General features: G+C 28.4%; 1 protein-coding gene across 1 annotated transcript in view; it reads left to right on the forward strand.

The window, feature by feature from the left end:
• The window catches only part of LOC148234913 (inactive ubiquitin carboxyl-terminal hydrolase MINDY-4B), a 49,900-nt gene extending 27,657 nt beyond the window's left edge, over window positions 1-22,243 (forward strand). The window contains exons 2-11 of the mRNA XM_088186011.1: window positions 14,591-14,682; window positions 16,494-16,702; window positions 16,782-16,947; window positions 17,033-17,098; window positions 17,159-17,232; window positions 17,501-17,648; window positions 17,730-17,861; window positions 18,041-18,120; window positions 20,703-20,837; window positions 20,902-22,243. Of these exons, the coding sequence (XP_088042137.1) occupies window positions 14,591-14,682; window positions 16,494-16,702; window positions 16,782-16,947; window positions 17,033-17,098; window positions 17,159-17,232; window positions 17,501-17,648; window positions 17,730-17,861; window positions 18,041-18,120; window positions 20,703-20,837; window positions 20,902-20,968 (1,169 nt within the window). The 3' untranslated portion in view covers window positions 20,969-22,243. The remainder of the gene's footprint in view (window positions 1-14,590; window positions 14,683-16,493; window positions 16,703-16,781; window positions 16,948-17,032; window positions 17,099-17,158; window positions 17,233-17,500; window positions 17,649-17,729; window positions 17,862-18,040; window positions 18,121-20,702; window positions 20,838-20,901) is intronic.
• The last annotated feature ends 222 nt before the right edge of the window (window positions 22,244-22,465 follow it).

A 22,465-nucleotide genomic window follows, 5' to 3' on the forward strand; every position in this document is an offset into this window, starting at 1 on the left:
GATAAAATAAGAGTGTCTTTTTTGTTATTAAAAAAGGTCGATTAAAGCCACAATACAAAAACTTATAAAAATGTGTGTTTACTATTTGAAAATCTAAAGCTAACAATTTTTAAAAAGTCTGTAATTTTGGATGAACATAAAAAAACGTGATTATAATAAAATTAATTATATATAAATTAGTAAGAGTAACTTTTTAATGTAAAAAACCAAAACATATATTACGATAAATTATATAAATCAATAAATAAATTTAGTCATTTATTTTTGAATAAATATCATTTATTTTTAAATAAATAAATTTAGTCATTTATTTTATTCATTAAAAAGACTACTTTTCTGCAATAAATCATGATTTTTTTTATTTATAATAATGTGGTAATATGCTTTTTTTAAGTTGCTGTTTTAATATTGATTTTAATAATCATCGAATAAATAAATAAAAATAGTCTCTACTATACAGTGTTATAGCACTTTGCTCACGTTTCTGAAAGTTCAAATTGCATTCTATAAGCTATTTATGATTAAATTAAATTATAATTTTATAAAAGGGTTAACCTAATACACAAATATATTTTTATTTTATATTCAAGATAAATAGTACTAATTGACACTAATTTGTAAATAAAGAGTTTCATAAGATTACGAAAACCACTTAGGGTGTTATTTTATTTACGTTCTTTCTCAGGAGATAACGTAAATGTGTCAAATAAACGCGGATGGACAAAATATGTGTTGGCACGGGGTTTGTTTTTATCTCATCGCACATAACCAGCAACGACGTTATTCTTTTTTATAGACATTTATGTATTTATATTTATTACAAGTGTGATACTATATTAATTTAATTTGTACTTAATAAATTATTATATTTGTTCAATTTATATTAGGTAGTTATTTTTTGTATATGTGTTTAAAAAATACCATTCACTAGTACTTTTATTTTACACACAATAAAGATTGTTGCCTACAATTCACTCCATTTATCATCTATAGCTAATTGGGCAATAAAGCGCCGACGGTTTATTTTCGATAAGAAATTGCGTAATTCACTTATGAAGAAGCAATTATGGCCTAGTTTGTTATTTGATACAGTGTGATAAAAAAATATTATAGTCTTAGAATATATTTTATCATAAACTTAGCTTATTTTAATGGTAAAATAAAATTAGCTTAAAAAATAATTTAATATAATACGAATATCGGATTTTAAGGCCAAAGGGGTGTGGCTTTGAACCCAAATAGACGCTGGAAAAGCTATTGACAGTTAATTTTATAAACATTAGCAACTAAGCAATAGTATATGTAAAGCCAATGATTGTTTAAATGTACGCCATGGCATTAACTAGACGGTTAACCGTTTAATTATAGCGCATTATTTGAAATTTTAAAGAGAGAAAGTATAAGATACAGCAGCAGGCTGTAGTTTGTCAAACCATGTGCTATAAAAAATGTCTATTTTTTAGGTGAATGTATTATCTTGTTATACGATTCAATAGCATATCATTATATATAAGATCTAGACTAAATTGCAGTTCATGTAGAAGTGCATTGATAAATTTGGGATGGTGAATAAAAAGATCCATACTAGTTGCATCGGTTAAGCACCACGCCTTACTATACTTGTGACATCGATATATAAAGTAGCTTTCATTTCTATTGCCCTCTACATATTAAATCCATCTTCACTTGCCAACAGTCTTTTCAAATCGTGAAATATTAACCCACACGAAGAATAACGATCTATCCCGCACATGCAAAGTGTTTGAAAATACAATATTTTATTTGTTTGCATCATTGAAATTCATTGAATTTTCTACAGTGTAGCGCATATACCGTGCACTTTAGCCTTTATGTAAAACGCTCCCTGCGAAATATTACCGTGTTGACACAGGATGCAATCTCTCCGTATCTCCGTCTCTGTCGCACGCGACGCCAATAAAACGCCCTGGGTCGATTTCTCGTTTTTGGCTCTCTTTCGTATTTCATGAATAGAAATGGCGCCGGGACTAACCGGACTCACGGGGCGAAAGTCTCCAGATTGAAAAGTCGCAGATCAAGCGAAGCCTTATTGTCTCGTTCGGCCAAAGGGGAATGCCGTAATCCGAAATCGCCACCTCGACAAACGTCTCTGTATATACACACTATATGTATACGGTGTACCATAAAAACACAAGTGCGTGTAAAATCAAAAGCGCAATGGGTCGTCCAAATACGAAAAAGTGTATTTTTATTTTATATCCGACATGCCAATATGCATCCGTAATGGATTATAAATTAACCCATTTAATTTTGGAGTACGGCAATATAACGATACATTTTTTTGTACAAAGCTGGAAAATACAAAAAATTGTGTAAGAATTTACACATTTTATTCCTTATATTAGAGCTTAGTTGTAGTATATTTTTATTAACATAAATATAAATCGATTATTAGTATTAATAAAATCAACCACTGGGAGGTTTGGTATCTGTGGTAGGGGCACAGGCGCTCTGGTTCTAGATGATACTAGTGCAGGCTCCCTATCATCTAGCATATAAAATAGGGTTTTGAGTATAATTCACAAAAATTTTAATCTAAGAGTCATCTCTTATTTCGCCACACCTAGAATTTTAGTATTGCGTGGCACATTTTGCCTCTATAATAATTTTACCCATACTAAAAATTATTTTTTTCAGCAAAGGTATTGAATTATTATTACTTATTAATATATTTTTTAAATATAAATGTAGCAAATATAAATGTTTCTAAATTTTTATAATAAAAACTTTTTTCTTTTCAAGAAAAAAAGTTTTAGTTTTGACTTCATTCCAATAATCCTAAAACATCATTTGTCGGCACGGCAATCAAAAAACGATCGTCCATCGGTTGCACCAAATGCTTAAAGGATTACATATAAGCTTATCTTTAAGTGTTGTAAACTATATTATTCAGGAAAAGAATTAGAAACCAAGAATATCCTTTAATGTAAAATATCTGTTTTTTGTCTATCTAAGGTGAGTTAATATTCTCATAGTTAAAAGAAGTATTTAGCAATCATAAGCTTGCATTTCATGAGTAGGTGATTTTTTTAGAGTGACGCTTATTTTACTTCTTGTAATTTTCAAAATATGTTACAATAATTTTGCGAGCGATTTTTAAGCAAATTCCACACGTCTGTGTTAAAATATTTTTTTTTTAAATTAAATGTCGTGAAAAAGTTATTAAATTGCAGTACTTTTGCACGTTTGATTTAAAACGGTGCTCAATGCGGTTTCAAAATATACGATGCAAAACATTATGAACAAAAAAAATGTGTTGCAAGTTTACGGGCGGAAAACACAGTAACAATGCATCTCTGGGTAAAAGTTACGACCCCGTGGGGCGTTTTTGTAAAAATGCATTTTTGATATTTCAAACGCAATTTGCATTTTTTATTCGAGAGTTGTGTGGTATGCATGACCATTTGAGTAATACTTTGTTGTAAAAAATATATGCAAACTAGTTTTGTAACCATTTAAAACTCAACGAATAATAAATCAAGTGGGATTTTTTTATATCTATAAAAAAATATAATATTGTTATCTTTGTTTAATTAAAATAGCAGATAATTTTCACTGTGTTTTGGATTATTCTTCCGAGATTTTTAGTTTAGGCTTAGAAATGTTAGGTGTTTTTTGGCCAAGAAATTACTTTATTTCTAAACATAAAATGCTCTCATATTCTTATGATATTATTTATTTACTAGAATAAAAACAGGCAAAAATCACTTTTAGTGTTGTTGTAACTAATTTTTAGTATTTTTAGATCTCTAGTAATAAAGAAGTCAAGAATTCTAAATATTTTGCTATTATTGCTGATGCGACTCCAGATTTATCTCATGAGAAACAAACGACATTAATTATTTGTTACGCCAGCGTTCAGTGCACTGCAATTTTCAATCGAAGAACATTATATGTATATGCTTTGATATTTATTCTAATAAAACGGGTAGAGAAATTGCTATCCAACTTTTTTATTTGTTACATGGATTGTAATTAAATTTTAGACAAGGCTTCTAGCGAAGCCAATATTGCATAAAAGTGTAATATTCTGCAAGTAGTTTTTTGCGTTAAAATAGTAATTGTACATTTTATGGTTGTGGAAACTGGATTCAGAAAAATATTGCAAAAAATGAACATTTTTCTTTGGTACTAACAAACAACATTTAGCACTTTATTCCTAACACAAAATTTTAAAAACAAAATAGTCAGCAAGGCTAGAAGCAGTAAAATTAATAAATCTAAAATCAGGGCTGGCCATAAGCTATTTAACGCATTAGGCAAAAACTAAATTACATGAGCTCAAAAATATTATTAAAATTAAAGTAATCTAATATTATATTTGACACGATACTCTTTTTTGCAATTGTGAGTTTTCAAGAATTTGTAGTTTTTTTTCGTCGCAATTTTCTACGCGTGAAATAATATAAAGAGTACACGGTAGGGTGTAGCATAAAAACAATTCTCTTTGGTGAAACTCACAGTAAAAAGGGTCAAATGCCAAGTAAAAGTACAAAATTATATATTTGTGAATACTCAACAGCCTACGACAGGGCGATGCTCTAGCAAGCAATCTGTTTAACATTGCTATAGAAAAAGTAATTTGAGATACCAAGCTGGAGATAAATGCCAGTGTGCATAATAAATCGATACAAATTTTCCGACGAAGTAGATATAGTGGCAAAATAAAAAGAGGCACTAATAGAAGCCTTTAACGCAATTGAATCATTAGCTAGGAAAATGAGGTTGAAGATTAATGAAACAAAAACAAAATGCATGTCTGTTTAGCTTAGTTTGAGGAGCTAGTATCTTTAAACTTGGCATAACCGACGAAATTAAATTTTTTTTTTTTTTTTAAGATTTAAAAAAAAATTAATTTTTTTAAAAAAAAATTAATTTAAAAAAAAAAAATTTTTTTTTTTAAAATTAATTAAAAAAAAAAAACAATGTAAATTAATAATTATTATAAAAAGTTTAAATTTTTTTTATAAAAACATGGACCCCCCTTATATAATGCAGCCTGGGTACCTTGCACCCGTTACAACGCCCTGGTAACCCCTCCATGTGTACCTGGAGGTATAAAAATAAATTTATATTTTCTTTTAAACAAAAATCTTTTGAGTTAGGCTATGTTAGGGTACGATAAATCGTAGCATAACCTAACTCAGCCTAACTCGATTCCTTATAAAAACACATTTTGCTTGAAAATAATAGGTTTATATATGGAATTTACTCAAAATTAAGGACACGATAACTTCCGCTACTTTTATTATATAAACATAATTTATTTGACAAGAAATAGAACTTGTAAACATCTAAGATATATTTGCTAGCCAGCTATATCCACCAATTTCTTTAAAAATGGTGGCTTTTCAAAAAATAAAAAAAATTGTATCTTTGTTAAAAAATATTTTAGAGAAAAAAGTAAAGAAGGTAAAATTGTTGAATACTAAAAATCAAAGCTAAATAAAAATGAAAAAATTGCATTTTTTACATTTTTGTCAAAAATTTTTCTAAAATTTTTAAATCGATACTATAGTACTAGGAAATATATTTGTACTTGTACTATTTTTTTATTCACTAAATGTTTTTCTAAAATTTCTTTCGCATTACGTAATAATAAGATTGTTTGTAGTCGAAGCTGCAACATCTCGCCGCTGCTTTCGCGTGCCGAACGAGGCGTAACCCTTTAATGTGTTTTAAAGTGCGGCCTTAACTAAGTTTAATTCATTTCGAATTCCTTGCCGAGCCAAGTCGTATTATAAGCCGTGTTTCTACAAACATCCACAAACTCTTTGGCGAGAAAGGGGCGGAGAGAGGCGCCCTTTTCTTCCAAGGTTGTTTATACGGAAGACGGGATGCAGCGAAACAATTAAACAGTATTTACAAAAGGCAACAACCGGTAATAATTTACAAATAAGACGTGTTCAATGAATGCCAACGACACTGTTAGACAAAAGTTAGACATTTAACTTAGTAATGGTTTTGTTTTAATCAGAACCCACGCGAAATAAATCTTACAATTAGAACAATTAATACTGTTTCACTAGTTAACATTGTGAATGTAGATGTAAATACATTAATGCAATATAAAAAAATTGACCAATAAAATGGTAATTTTTAGATGATTTTAAAATATAGGGTCAAACAACTCTATAGTCTTAAAGGGAATAACTTTACGATAAAATATATACAATTTATTATTTGAGGTTTAGATTTATATATAATTTAGTACAATTTGTTGTTAAAAATTGTCACTTTAATAAATATTATGACATTATTCGTATTAACAATTTACTATAAATTCTGATAGATTTTTCTACATATTAAATATTTAATTTATTTTCAGCCAATGTATATTTAAGCTTAAGAATATATTTACGAATTTTAAAGGGAATGATTTTTTTTAATCAGAATCCACACCTTAGTTTTTTGTTAAACTTTAACTTATTATTTATCTTATGTTTGTAAAAGAATGTTTATTTTTGTAGGTATAGTGAAATATACCATGAAATGTGAATTCATATGAATAAATAATAATTTTTTGCAACACAACGTTTAACAATATTACATAGCATAACATAACACAAGTGTAGCATAACATATCTTTACAAAACCCTGCAACCTTATTTAGCTTAGGCATTATCACGACACATAAAAGAAACATTTAAGGTATGATACTCAAATTTGTAGTAAGAAATACCATAATTTAACTTAAAATAAAAAAAAATCATAATCTTAAATTAAATTTAAGCATTTTATTATATGATATATGATGATAAATGAGTATCGTATAGCTTGAAACTGTTATGCCCTACCCGTGTATTGAATAAAATAAAAAAAAATCCATAAAAAATAATATGGATCTATCAAGAAATTAAATTATTTTAAATGAATACTTTAATTTAAAAACAATAGTATTCAATATGTTTAAGGATTCCCATAATTTTAATTGTCTTTGATAAAAAACAATTTTTAATAAGAAAAATGATTAAACATTTTGCTTAGCCTTTTTATTAACATAAAACGTTAAAAGCACAAAATATGTAATATATTATTTGCTACTTAATACCTTTAAATTAAAGAAAATTGTACTGTGGTTAATTTTTAATCCACTTCGTCGAACTGATTTTAAAAAGCATTTGTTTACTTTTCGAAGTGCAAATTTCAGGCTGCTTGGCTTAAGCCTTTCGTCAAATTATGGTGAAAGTGGTTTCTCGAGTGATTTAATATTTATGTGAAAACAAACAATTATTAATATAGAACATACATATATACTGATACAAATAGTAACAATTTTCATTAGTGTATATTAAATAATAATTCTAAAAATTATTACAAGGATTTTTCAGTAATAAAAGTGTAAATAAAAATTCAACATATAAACTTATTTACTGTCCAGCGCTTTTGGGAAATTTCGCAGAATTGCATCTAAAATTTTCGCTGGAAAATCGTAAACTTTTATTTCTTTTCTAAAGATTTGTGATTTGTTTGGTTTATTTGCACGGCAAATATTTGCTCACATTTTTAGTCAGACAAACTTAAAATGCTATACGTTAATATAAAATATCAGCACGGTAAGGCAGCACTAGATTTTAAGATTATAGTTTAAAAATAATATATATCGTATTTAATTAGAATTCTAAAAATTGCAAAAGTAATATTTTACATTTGTAAATTGCGAGAGAAACAGTTTTTTCAGTTCACGACGTTTCAATATTTTTTAATATATTTTACTTTGATTAGATAATAGTATTGTATTGTCGTTTAATTAGTATTGTACCTAATAATATGATTAAACAAGATTGTCTAACTTAACTTAAATACACATAAATAAAATAATTACTAAATAGTCTAATTGGGTTAATAACAAAATAAAAATTAAATTAAATATAATTCGAAATATTTTATTGTTACTAAATTTTACGCACTGTATTACAACAGGTTATTATTACGTATAAAAGCAAATTTTAGCTCTAACAATTTGGTGTTATCCAAGTCTTGGGATATTATTATAAAATTAAAGCATCTCTGTGTTTTCGCTGTAAACATTTAACGTGCACAGAACGCTCGTTCCTTAGTGTTAATTAAATCAAAGTCAAAGCTGTTGTTTTTACACCAGAGGTAGTGTTTATTATTTCAATGTTGTCTCGGTACACGCGTCTATTGTTGTCAACCCCTGCTTTTGTATGTAAAACATAGTTCACTTGTCTGGCGTGATGTGGGTGAATATTAAAAGTCACTGGTTTAATTTTAACAAACAAAAAGCAAAATTACGTTAGCTATTAATAATTAAATAAAATTAAAGTTAGCAGTAGCGGCTTGTGAAAAGCTCTGCATTGATATTTTATCAATAATAATATTCATGCTTTTAAAAGCATATATATAGTAAAGCAAATATAAATTTTCTTACAAATCATCATGTGATGAGCTTCGCGTTAAAAAGGTTAAGACATTTCTATCAAAATTTTCACTTGGATTATTTTTTTCTTTGAATATACAAAAGCTAAGTTTAAATTTTAATCCGACAAAGCCAACATAAAATCAATACAGGTGACAAGCAGTGCTCTCAATTTAAACTACATTCGAAGTAGTTACATTGAGCCCTCAAGATTTAAACTAAAAAGATTATTAGCATTCTGGTATTTTTTTAATAAGTATCTAGTATTAAACTATTCTTTAAGCATATACTGTTAAAGGCGTTTATCGTTTAACGGTCTACTGCCTGAAAAGACAAGTTAGAACCGAAATGTGTCAAAATGATATTTGAAGTGTCTCGCAGAACATTAACGTTTTATATGTGTTCTATTTTATAAACTGTATATACTATATGGTATTATAAAGTCGCCTTAAAGACGTTATTGGAAATATTGGACGCTAGTGTAAAACCAGTTATGTCTAATGACACTTTACTTTACTTTTTAGTTCCCATCAAACGGCGTCCGATGTGTTATATGAAAAATGGATATTGCCACGGGCCGGATGTAGTATGTATTTATGTGTAAAACTTATGGCGAAACACTTTAAAACAAGGTTAGCAACTTCGGTGTACGTGCATGACGTCGGATGGAAAAAGTTATTGTTCGACGAACATGGGAAAATTCTCCCGAGGATGTTTTGTCATATAGTCATATACTTGTACGTTCAAATCATATATAAAAAAATGATTAATTATTGTAACATTTCGCTATTAAACATTCAACGTGGAGTATACTGTGTGGAAATTTATTTACTGGATTAATGCTATAGCATTGGAATAACATGATATTAGAGCAAAAGTAAAATAGTGTATTTATATATAATATATAAACAATAATATATGTCAGTATTGATTCATTGAAAAGGTTTCTAAATTGTGATAAAATATCCAAATAACCTCTTAATATTCATTTATAATTTAAATATAAATAAAAAGAAAAGATCATAAATTTTATATAATGATTTCGAGAAAATTGTATTATTTGTTAATACTGAATCATATTTACAAGATTTAAGACCAGAAACATGTGTTTCTTTCTAATAATTAAAAAAATCAGTACATAGAAAACAGTAATGATATAACTATAATTTACTAAGAACAACTCGGATATGAACTAATAACACTGCCAAAAATAAAAATACATAAATTCACTGATTTTAAATCATTTATGCTAACATAACTTTCATACTATTGTGACTAGATACTATTTCATACTTCTTATATATACTTGACTGGGCGTCATAATTAAGAAAGTCAGTAAATAATTATAGCAATGAGGCATTCGCCTTAATTATAATATATTTTTTTAGAACACTTTCTGGAATAGTTGTCTTTACAAGATTTACTTAAACAACAAAAAAAATCTAAGTAATAGAAGCTTAACTGTCACATGGTAAATATTCTTAAATAGCTAAAAACATGTAACATTTACTAATTTAAAAAATACGCTAAAGCTCAACATTATATTATATAGAACACGAAAATATCTCGTCGGTGCTTAAATCGTCTGATTTTCATGTGTTGTATGAAAGTGTATGTACATGTTGTAGGTATTAACTCTCTTCGTCATCACATCTTATATAAGACCATATAAATAAAGCCTTCCGGAAAAAAATACGTGTTTTTCAGGTCCGGATTTTTTTTCGTCAAATGTATTTATAGTGTTACTAAAAAAACCTGTTACTTTGGATTAATACATTTTCGTATTTTTAGAACACAAACATATGTTTTTCAAGTTAAATCTTTTTTAACTATGTTTATACTTTTATTTATATTATTTTATTAGTTTTAAGTTACTAAAAAAACTAAAATCTTTTTAATTTGGATAAGAAACTGAAGGAACAGTACTAAGAATAATACTTTTAGAATTAGCTCTAAAATTTATAAAGCAAAATGTGCTTTGGGATTTTGTGCTTGTATCTGTTCAATTTAAGGGATTAACTCATATTATGCAATCCTAAAAAAGCTAGTTTGTTTTGTATATCAAGCCGCTTAAGAAAAAATTGGTTTATTGGTTAAAATGGAGCAATACCGTGAGAAACATTTTAGCGGCTTAAGTAATAATGTACCCACTATAAATTAAAAAGGATTAAAATATTCGTCGTATTTAGACTTACCACGAAAAAAACTCACAAATTTTCTGTAATTTGTCTACTTATCAAAAAAGGCAGAAAACAAAAAATATTATTAAGGGGGCCATATATATAAATATTGAAACACAGGCAAACAAGACTCTTTTCATTACTTCCACTCAGACATTTTTTTATATTACATTAATATAATATATTATCTATAGACTAATTTAGCTAAATATTAGAGTTTTTATTACTTGATTTGTACGACCTAGCTTGATTTTAATTAATCAATACGATATTTATCCATGAGAATAAGTTAATTTATGATGATCAATTGGAATTATAATTATATAATAATCACTAATTATGATTTCACAGATACGATAAAACTTTTTTAAAAGCACCAAGGTTGTATGTGGGATTTGAATCCAAGACCTTTTGGTCGATAGTCAGGGGCTTTTCTTAAGCTTCTAATTTGGAGTCCAAGGCAAGTCCATCTTTAAGAGATCTTTAACTTAGACGTTGACCAAAAGAAGTCCGACCTAACTTTAGATCAGCGAAGATCGTAGAAGCCACCGCTTCTCTCTTCTCATATGTTGGTCCAGTTTGACGCTCGGAGTCCAGAAAAACCCTACTTCGGAAACGCCTGAAGCTTACGGGTGCACTCATGGACAACACATCCTAATTTTTGCACAACATATAAATTAAATAACAACAAACTTTGTCTTGGCAAACTTAGCCCCCAAACGCTACGATCCGGATAGTTTTATAGTCTATCAGTTTATTTTTATGCATTGTTCCAAATAACTTTTTAATATGAATATGCAATCGTACGTTTTTATAGGTTGTATAAGCGACATAATTTATTGTCCTGTAACTAATCATATTTTTTGCTTAAATGCGATCATGCATTACACATTTTTTTTGTAGAATGTAAATTCATATGTAACTTTAAAATAAATCAATAAATTGTAAAAGCCATCAAAATATTTTTGTTTGCTTGTTACATTGAAAAAAACAGAACTAGATTGATATCAATACACAGTTATGAACACAGTTCTAAACTCTTCTATTATTTTTATAGTAACTAAGATATTGTAAAATTATTTTTATAGTAGTTCAATATGGTCTGTTGCTAAATTTAAAATTATAACCAAGCTTTTATATTTGTATTACTTAACTACAGTTATAGTACTGCGTGATTCACAGCATCTGCGCCGGTAAACTTTGAGAGGAAATGCAACCACAGGTTGCGGGATTTAAACCGGCTACGGATAATGCATTTTGAACTTGCGCGCTTATACTAAACTGCAACTTTTATCTCTCGAATAACAGCTGCGATTTATTTCCACCCTTTTCGTCCCGAAAACAAACTCTTAACCGTTTTAATATTAATTAGCAACTGCTGCAACTTTGTCCATCGGACAAAATAGAGAAGCGATAAAAAATAAATAAAATTGGCACTACCCGTTGTAACTGAACTTTTAATCTGCAGAAACGCTTTTAACCCGATTTCGACAATCGATAAAGTAAACTTTGATTTTTTTTGAGAATTAAGCTCCTTTTCGAGCTTTCGAATTGGGGCGCGTCGAAATGAAAGCTTAAATCTTTGGGTGTTTCATGGAGCGTCGAATACGCCCATATATGTATATTGTATAACTATGATAGTATAGCTAAGATTATATTCATTCATCATACATCCCATTCGAAGCTACTAATCAAATGATGGCAAATTCTCAGTCAGTATGATTTATGTTGATAAAGCTATCGTCAATTATCTTATATTACGGTTCAGGAGAATTTATTGACCTTACCGGCAATTCCTTATTTCAATACAATGTGTACTAGAAACCTTAATATCTAACTATTTGTTTCTCATAGTAGAATATTTCAACTTATTGTTTTTTAAAGCATGTACATATTTTAATTTTATAAGCAATAATAATTAAAATAATCATTTTAATTGATAATACGTTCTTACAATATATGTTTTAGCAAAAAGCATTTCATTTAATGCATACACATTATTGTAAAAAAATAAATGTTGATTATATTAAAATATATTTAAAACAAAATTACAATTATTATATATATATATAATTATTAAAAAAATCAATTTTTAACGCTACTTTTTAAAAGTTTAAAGTAATAAGCAATGCGTCTTCTAAATAATATTTATTTAAAATAAAGTCATTGCATCAAAGATTTTCTGCATAAATAAGTATTGTTTTATATGTTATATAATATAGTCCACACTCTATTCGATGTTTCTAAATAAACTCCTACTTCTTTAGATGTATCATACTATAATAAGTAAAGACATATACTATTACATTAAAAACATCATACAAGATACACGAGATGAAATGTAGCTTAGCGAGGTCGCATCCCAGGGGCACTATACGCGAAGCGATATCTATTCCCATCTTAAGAGATATAGTTAAGAAACAGATCCTGTGACTCCGTAGATGTATTTTATATGTTCTTTTAATCTTTGATAATATCTCTCGTACAGCAAACATTACGTAATGTTTACTTTTCGCAAAAATAACAAAAACGTATGACAATACAAAACGCGCTTGCATGAAAGCTTGAATGTCACATTGTTCATGATTAGAGGGAAAAATTCAAAAGTAACGAAACAAGCTTGTTTCGTAGGTTATTCTGGCGAGGACAAAAGATCGCGAGACATTTGATACTTGGCGAGCAGATTAAATAGCCTTAATAAGGTATTTGCCTAGGGCAAACAAGTTTTCAGCAAAAAATCTTTTTGTGTAAAATGTGTATTATAGAATCATATGAGTAGGATGTATTTAGATTTAAATAAATATCCTTCTAATAAAAAGTGAGCCTTTTGACTTTTCAGATATCTTTACAATAATAATATCAGATCCCATTAAAAACCAAGTTTATTTTAAATAAATTTGATGATTTTTTAATAAATAAATTTGTATTTTCAACGTAAGGTGTATTATAAAAAGCAATTTTTAAAAAAGTTTAGTAATAATTTTGGCTTTTATATCAAAAACATTATAATCAAAATTGTTATCTAATCTCCTATCTGCCCCGCGGATAAAAGCGTACTAAAAGTATTTGATCGTTGTGTTAAATTGCTTGGAGTTTTCTCTAGTTTTCGCCTAATATGTTTTTAGCATCGTCAGGAGATTTATGTATGTATGTATGTATAAATCTAAATGTTACTATTTTGTATCTATGCCCTAATGAAGCATTAGGGAAACTTGTCAAGTCATAATGGTCAGATTTGTAAAATATAAATATCCGAGTTGCGTCAGTAACGTTTGACTGTGGGTTATATAACAGAAGTACGTATGTAATTTTCATTTAATTAAAAAAATATGTAGCGTTAGTATATATTATATATATTTAATAACATTAAGTTTATAAATGTACATACAGTATATATAAAAATTAAGAGCTTGTCACGTAAAATCATTTGGATAGTATTTGTCATAATTTCGAATAGTGGATATTAAAATGTCTATATTTTTTATATATCTATTTTATTTACATACACATGTTTTACTCAGTATTCACTTGTGTATATTGGCATAATAGAATACTCAATTTAGTTTCGAACACGGTTAAACGTGTTTCGCATTGAAACTATCTAAATATCTGGCATTGTCTGTCAGGTATACAAAATCGTCACGTGACGCTTCATCTGCTGTGTGCGCTTAATTGGAATACACTGCCTACATACGTATATCTGAATATGTATGTAATTAGCTCTACATATATGTATATATATACAACGTAGCGTGATTATATGATGTTAGACTGTCTAATTTAATTGGACTATATATGTTTAAAGATAATTAGTTTAGATAATACACCTTAGTCTGAGGTTCGGATTCGAATTAAATTTTTGTCATACTTTCTCGTGATTTGCATACATTTGAAATGCCAAATTTTGATTTATTCCATATCCATACTCTTTCTCATACACCGACTCTGTACAATAACACAATTTTAGTAGTGTGTGTATTTTTCTATTTAGAAAAAATCCTGTATGCTAGAAACACTCATGGTCTTCTAGGGTCGAGGTTGCCAGTTACAGGCGGTGCTGCTATTACAGAAGAAGAAGCAATGGTGAGTATCATAATTAATTATTTGTGGTGGTTAAAAAAGTTTGTGATCTAGTTAGTATAATAAAATATTTATATAAAAAATAATAATGTAAATTTGGTATAACAAGGCTGCTTAACCAATCGATCGCGGCATGATCTTAAGTCATCTTAAAATGAATCAAAATAAATGTAACATAAAAACATCTAAAAGATAATCAAAGTATTATTTGTGCTGATGTATCCCTGATATATAGGGATATACTCTTGCACATACTTTGAACATCGTCATTATGTAAGAAGCTTAAATATATTTAATAAGCTATTTGCCATGTTTTTATTATCAAACTTTTCACTGCAGATAACAACTAACAATTGTAAAGAAAAATTCAATTTTTTTAAGCCATAGTGAGCTTAATAAAAAAATGAAAACATTGATATCATTACCACGAAAAATTAAAACACGAAATTATAATATGACTTAGGATAAATGGTATTGCTTAATATTCACTTCAACTGTATTGATGGCGAAAAAAAATAATTTTGAACGACATTTTCAGACAATGCACTTCAAATATGAAACATAACATCTAAAAAATACTAAAATACCCAAAACAAAATTTTAAGGTTTAAAAGTTAATTTATTGTTACCGTTGCATTTTAGAGAATGTGTTAAAAATAATAAAAAAATGCATCTAAGAATTGTTTTGGGGGCTGCAGATTCAGTCGTATCAGATTTAAAAAAATACAAACATGTAATTGATCAAATAAAAGATATACAACTTTCGATAAATACTATAATATGTCAACTAAAAATGGATATAAATAAATATATGTGTAGCATTTTCCTTACAATTTGATAAATAAACAAACGTGATGGATACTTGTACAATTGATGTTATTTATTTTGATGTTATTAAAAGATTTTTCAGTAAAATAATTACTCCTTAAGTTATACATACTATATACATATATACTGTTTAAATTCACTTTATAATTTTTTTTCATATATTTATAACGGTGCTACATTTATATTCGGTCGCATTAATGATTTTATTTCTTTATGCCAGCAAGATAATAATTATCCAAACTTTTTATCATACCACTGCATTATCCACTTACTAGTTTTATGTTCAAGAGACTCAATGCAAAAACTTTGCTTTAAAACAGTTAATTCTATACGAGGCAGTACCCTTCAGAGACGCCTACTTATAATGGAAAATGAGGATAATAATAAGGAGCTTTTGTTATGCACTTATGTTGGTTTAGCAGAAGTCGAGTCTTTATGGAGATTTTAGAGTTATTAAAAAATGTAGAAAATTATAGTTACCAACAATTAACAAACAAAGAGTGGTTATTTAATTTATAAATATGACCCGACTTGAACTCGAAACTCAATGATTGGAAGATATCTTTATTATCTGTCGTAGTGGAAGTTACGCCTTAAAATAAAAACATTCCAGATGGCCATTCCGGCGGTCGGTAATCAAAGAGTAGAGGATCAATAATTATGCACAGGGTAAAATGTATTGTCTAGCGCGCGGCCTTTCCAAACAAAGAGTAGTATTTAGGGGTACTTGTGGACGATTAACGTCTCGGGATAGGTGGTCCGTAAAATTTTCTTGTTAATAACGCAAATGTATGTTCAAAATGGTCGTTAGAATGACCTCTAAATTTTAATAAATTATGTAATTGCTTGCAACCCCGCAACTACGACAGATAATAAAGATATTTATGTACATCTTCTAGCAAATTATATTTTACGGTTACAAATTTTTTTAACTACTTATGTAGTATGTAATATATGCAATTCTTACACATTAACAACATTAACAGGATTTGAGGCAAATCGTTTTTGGTTCGTCCAACTGTCCACCAAGAGGAGAGTGGTTTAGGACATCGTTGGCGATAAAAGGCTGGTGTCCTTCGGCTCCCAGGAACACCACTAGAGGTTTGCTAACGGTTCTAGGCGCTCATCTTTTAAAACAAATGTTATTCGACTCGAGACCAAGAGACTCCAAAGGAAAGTCCCTATCGAACGAATTGTAAGCGTTTTTATTTATAATGGTCCACCACACACATTAGTGTAAGGAATTTTAAGAATTTTATTATTATATATTCAAGTCTCTTGCGCCCGGACGAGAAACGCCAACAAGAGGCGTTGTGTGTTGCTATAAGTGAAATTCTTTGGAAGGTCGGTGAGCAAAAGAAGTGCGTGGTCGCTCTGCCCCAAGACATTGTGCACGTACAGCACTCGCATTCCTATTACCAAGACGCTGTCACAGAAAAGGTACGCGAGAATGTTAGCGTGAGAAACAAGAATTTTCCATTTGTAGACCGAGAAAATTTAAATATATATTTTGATTTTAACGCAGCTACATTTGTTCGAGTTCAGCAGGCTAGAAGATCTTCAGATATGCATCAAAACATATCTCTATTTGGTAAAGCATTAAAAAGAATAATGAAAATATGTATGAAATATAATTGAATAATACTTTTAGTTTGACGACGATTCACTTGGATTCGGAGCATTGTTGCTTCTTTATGCTGCTGTTCTAACAAGAGGGCTGCAAAAGTGAGTTGTTATTTTGAGTAATACACACTTGTGTCAAAACTTAAAAAAATTATTAAATTTTTTAAGTAAGAAATAAGATAAATTAAAATTGAATATATTAATTTAATAAAATTAATATTAAATGTTAAAAATTTCACTAAAATATAATTTGCTTAGTTTTTAATATTGGTTGTTTAATTATAAAATTGAATAAAATATTGACCTAATTTTTTGGGTCACTCCGTTATATCCTAACGTAGATTTAATTACATGTTTATTAAATGTATAGCGTGAAAAAAGACTTGGATAACAAAAGCAGCCATTTAATATCTGCCCAAGTGGAAGGCTCTATTAATTTAGTGATGCTGCTACTTACCGGAAGAGCTACACCCTACTTGCATAACGGGGTTATCTATGTAGGAGACGAAGACCATTATGTAACATGATTTTAATTAATATGTAGTATATTATATTAATATGATCATATAAATATCTCATTAATTATTTCTCGATTGTAGGCATTACCTCAATATGGCGTATTATCGAGAAGTACAGTGGGATTTTTGGTGTACAAAGGGAATGCAGATCAACAGGATACTGATTGGCAACCACCTGGTTCTAGATTAAAAACGCCAGCATTACCTATCTGGGTATATTTTAATTATTCTATATGTATCAATATAATTAAATTATTATGTTTTATTCTCTTAGCGTAAGCAGATTGAATTATAAAAAATACATATGTTGAATAAAATAAATATTTAATTTGGGTTAGTTTGATTTTTATTCAATATAATATTGCATCCCTAATATTTGTTATTATTTCCAGGTCTCTTATTGCATGAGTCATTTTGGAATCATGTTCAACACAAACAGAGAGCTGCTGAGGAACTACCACGCTGAAAGGAGGTATATTAATTTAAAAAAATCTAATTTACATTCTTATAATAATTCACAAAAGCTATTTAAAACTTTGATACGAATTCTGAGTATATTTTACCATAACACTTCCAGCTCGAGATGAGCTACCACCGGCTCTAATTAAAGTTTAGTTAAGACTCGTGGGCTGTGCAAATATTATTTCGCTCTGACTTTAATGACTATCGGCAGCCGAGCCGCTCTGTGACTACCGACTGGTGTTTTAGTCCTATGCAAACATTACTGGAGATAAAATATGACTCATATATTATATATTAATTATACAGAGTCGAAAGTTGTGCGCGGTGTGATAAAATATTACAGTTTCCCCTAACAATATTATAATACGGTAGATAGGGGCAAACGTAGAAGGTCTTTTGACCGCTGCGTATATATAATACATTAACATAAAGATTTTCTCACAATCTTTATCTCAGAAAGGTTTGCCACAAATAATAAAAATTAGATATATATAATTTTACATACATTTAAAGCTGTTTCATATATATTAGCAATGTGCATTTTTTAATTACGTAACGTAAGTGTGCTTTGATATGCTTAGTTTTCTTTTGCTGTATAAATATGTATATTATTTAATTTATCTAATAAAAAAATAATATTTGTATGTTTTTACTAAAATAAAGATAAACAAGTCATTAGCGACTGTAATACTAATAATATCTTACGATAAACTTATTTCGTTTTTGTTAAATTGCGACCTATAGGTAATTTTTCCCATCAATTTGCTTTCGAGAAAAGTTTTATCATTACTAATGTATCAATATAATTAAAATATATATATGGTTGAAAAGTGCTATATAAACAATTGCTTATTATTGTAGATTATATGTACATTAAACATTAACTTTTACATTAACATTAGTAAGCATAATCATTTAATTTTTTTGGTGAAGGTAAGTATTATCTATTAGGTAATGCCAAAATAAATGTAATTTTTTTAAATTTAAGTTGAAACCTAAGTATGTATTTTGTTATGTTTGTGTTGATGCACTAAACTCTTTATTCTGATATTTAAATCAATATTGACTCTAAAATTTACGAATGCAGAATTTTTACCGAGTGAACAATTTATACGAAATTGTATGACTTAGCAATTTTTTTAAATAAAAACCGAAACTAAATATTTGTAAAGCAGTAAGAATTTGTTTAAAAATCAGTTTATTTCAAAGATGGTTTAAAAAAGTTTGTTCTAATAACTACGTTAAAAATAATACAGAAGAAATAGACGATGATTTAAACAATCCTAGACGATGATTTAAACAAACAAACTAAACCAGTTTGATTTAACAGTGCATATACATATAAATAAGATTGGGAAAGCTTGGAGATAATGTGTATGTATTCCAAACAAATGCGCAAAAACTTGCCAAACAAATTCCGCATTTCACAAGGGATTTTATATCTTAAAGCTGGTCTCTTTTTACGATAATATGATATCCGAAAATAAAGGTGTTGTACGTCAACAATCATCGTAGAAGACAATGATTAGCTAAAAGTCAAATAGCAAAACCTATATAGATTCCGAGCTAAGCATAAAAAAATATATTATATGTATTATAAAACGATCGGTAACTAAAAAGTAGTATAACAATAGAATTATTTGTCTAGCTAGCATGCGTCCTTTCCAAACAAAAAGTATTTTTTTTGGCGGTACTTATGAGTGAATAACGTTTCGGGATGAATATGCCATATTGTGGTCCGTACAATATTTTTAATTATTAACGCAACTATTTGGTCACGAGATCTCTCTCCCATTATTGTAAAAAATACTATGTGTGGGCCCTACTTCAGACAAGTTGATCTCCTATTTCGATTGTTAGAATAACTGAAAAATTGTAACATATTGTGCAGGTGGGTCAAAACCCCACATTCGTAAATTTGAACTTAAATTCGCCCTTGTAACTTTGATTTTTTATTAGTGTTATTCTCAACTCAATTATATATATTGATTGATTTTCAAGCGTTTTAGGAAATATAGTAATATATAAATAAGAAACAGATAATAATCAAATGAAAATAAATGTCGGGCATTGTATTTCGTACATTTTATAATAATATTAATAGAATAAAGAAAAATTACTGGATATTATTATTAAACATATAAATAATGTTTACGTAGTTGCTTATATTATTAGTGAACAGTAAAATAAAAAAAATAATAGATTTTTTAATATGCTAACTAAAACAGATTTTTTTTTATAAAGTTGGTAAATTGTCAGCTGTTATGATTTATAAAAAATAAGTATTTATACTAGTTAATTTTAATAGTATAAAGCATATTTAATTCATATATAACATAAAGTTATACATGAAAAAAATATTTTAAATGAAAGAAGTAATTTATGGATTTGAGTTGGGTCCATTATTGTTTGTGTTGTGTATAAATAATCTTGTGATTGTAGTAAAAAATTGAAACATTTAGTAAAAATATTGTTCTAAATATGTGACGTAAAAATAATAATAAAAAGGCCTAAATAATTTATTGACGAACGTTTTCTGTATTTTTTTTTATTTGTAACATTTTTTTTATTTAGATATATTTTATTTTTCAGATTTGACCTTCATTATTACACATGCGGAGGTTGTCAAGTGTTCTTATCGGTAGACACTCGCAGTCATCACGAGGGTGGAAGTGCCACAAAAGACGATATAAACGCAACGCCTCTTGAAAAATTAATCCACACAAAGTATAGTAGATATTAAAATAACATTGTTGTCTGATAATAAAATTATTTTTTAATTATTCTTTAGGTGGCAAGAGGCAAGAGTAACATGGACTGGACAAACTCCTTACGTCGGCGAAACTGTTGCAAATTAGACAAAGCAAAATTCAATTAAAACACACGCCAGGACAGCCACGAAGTATAAACTGATTCTCTCTCTCGCTCTGGTCACTGTGCTTTGACTCAAACCGCTAATTAATAAGCTACATACACCAAACAAAACTTGTTTTTAGTGTCCTATCTAATATGGTTATATTATACAAATTGCTTTTCTCCAGCACACGATGTTTAGTCGCAATTTAATTTGGATTGTAAGCAAAGCTTTTGTTGTACAGATTTTATGATGATTTTTGTCAGATTTCCAAATTGCGGTTCTGCATAAGTTTTCCTTATGAATATGATTGTCGGTTGGCGCAATACGGCAAAAAGGTTTAATGTCGGATACTTTTGAAAGCCCAAGCGAAAATCGATGTGAAGTGCCAGTACTAAAATAAATTCTTATTGTGGACTTTGTAGTGAATTGCCTGAGAATTGATGTTAGGTTCGTATTGATGTATAGTTTATAGTGCGAATAATTGTCACTAAATTTTTTTCAGGTCGAAGCATATGAAATATTAGATTTTTATATTTATTTATACTCGGCGCACGCCAGCTAAAGTTTATAATAAAAAATATGTAATTAAAACATTATGGAGTGTGTCGACTATAATCTACAAGCAAAATATAAATATGTAGTTATATACGTGTGTACAATAGTTATATGTAGTTATCAACGTAGCTAACCTACCAAAAAATTATATTACCATTATGGTAACGAACTTATTAATGACTAATTACAACAGTCAATTTACATGATTTAGTTTAAAAATATGTATATATTGCGCCCTTGAGATTATATCTTATTTTTTTAAATTTCACGGATAATTAAATATAGTCACGCAAAGACTTGTTTGACAACAAGTTGATAAGTACAATAATACAATGATAATATAACTAAAAAGGTGTAACGTAATTTAATAAGCTGATTGTTAAGTAAAACGATATAAATGATATGATTCTATTTGAAAATACTCATTATTGATTAGGGGTAAAAACCAAAATCAACTATGCTATAAGAAATATTTGGTTGTAACAAATCAAGCAATGAGCCATGCGCAAAATATTTAGTTATATGTATTTTTAAAACCAGTGTTTCATAAATACATACATGTCCGTATAAATTAAAAGTAAATCAAAAAATCATATGCTTCAACTTGACAGAAATATGTTGTGTACTTAATGGCAATTATTCGCAATGTTGTTGACAAAAATATATTCGACGGATTATATAATATTATAGATGTATTTTTGCGAAATAAACGTTTGTTGTCTAATGTCGTATTCATTAACTTTTAATCCTCTTGCGGTTTTAAATATAGTTATAAGCGGATTGATGTCTCACATTGTGTAACACAATAGTTGCCTCACATTGCTCCGGAATGGCTTAGAGTTGTTTGATGATCAAGATTATGCCGGTGTAGCTAGTACAATGTGGCTTTGTATGTCAATCAGGCATATAAAGCAGTTGCATACTGTATAAGCCTTGTGGTCCA

The sequence above is a fragment of the Plectrocnemia conspersa genome, unplaced genomic scaffold, assembly GCF_051122295.1.
Source record: "Plectrocnemia conspersa isolate PC_06_02 unplaced genomic scaffold, ASM5112229v1 ptg000005l, whole genome shotgun sequence".
Classification (NCBI taxonomy): domain Eukaryota; kingdom Metazoa; phylum Arthropoda; class Insecta; order Trichoptera; family Polycentropodidae; genus Plectrocnemia; species Plectrocnemia conspersa.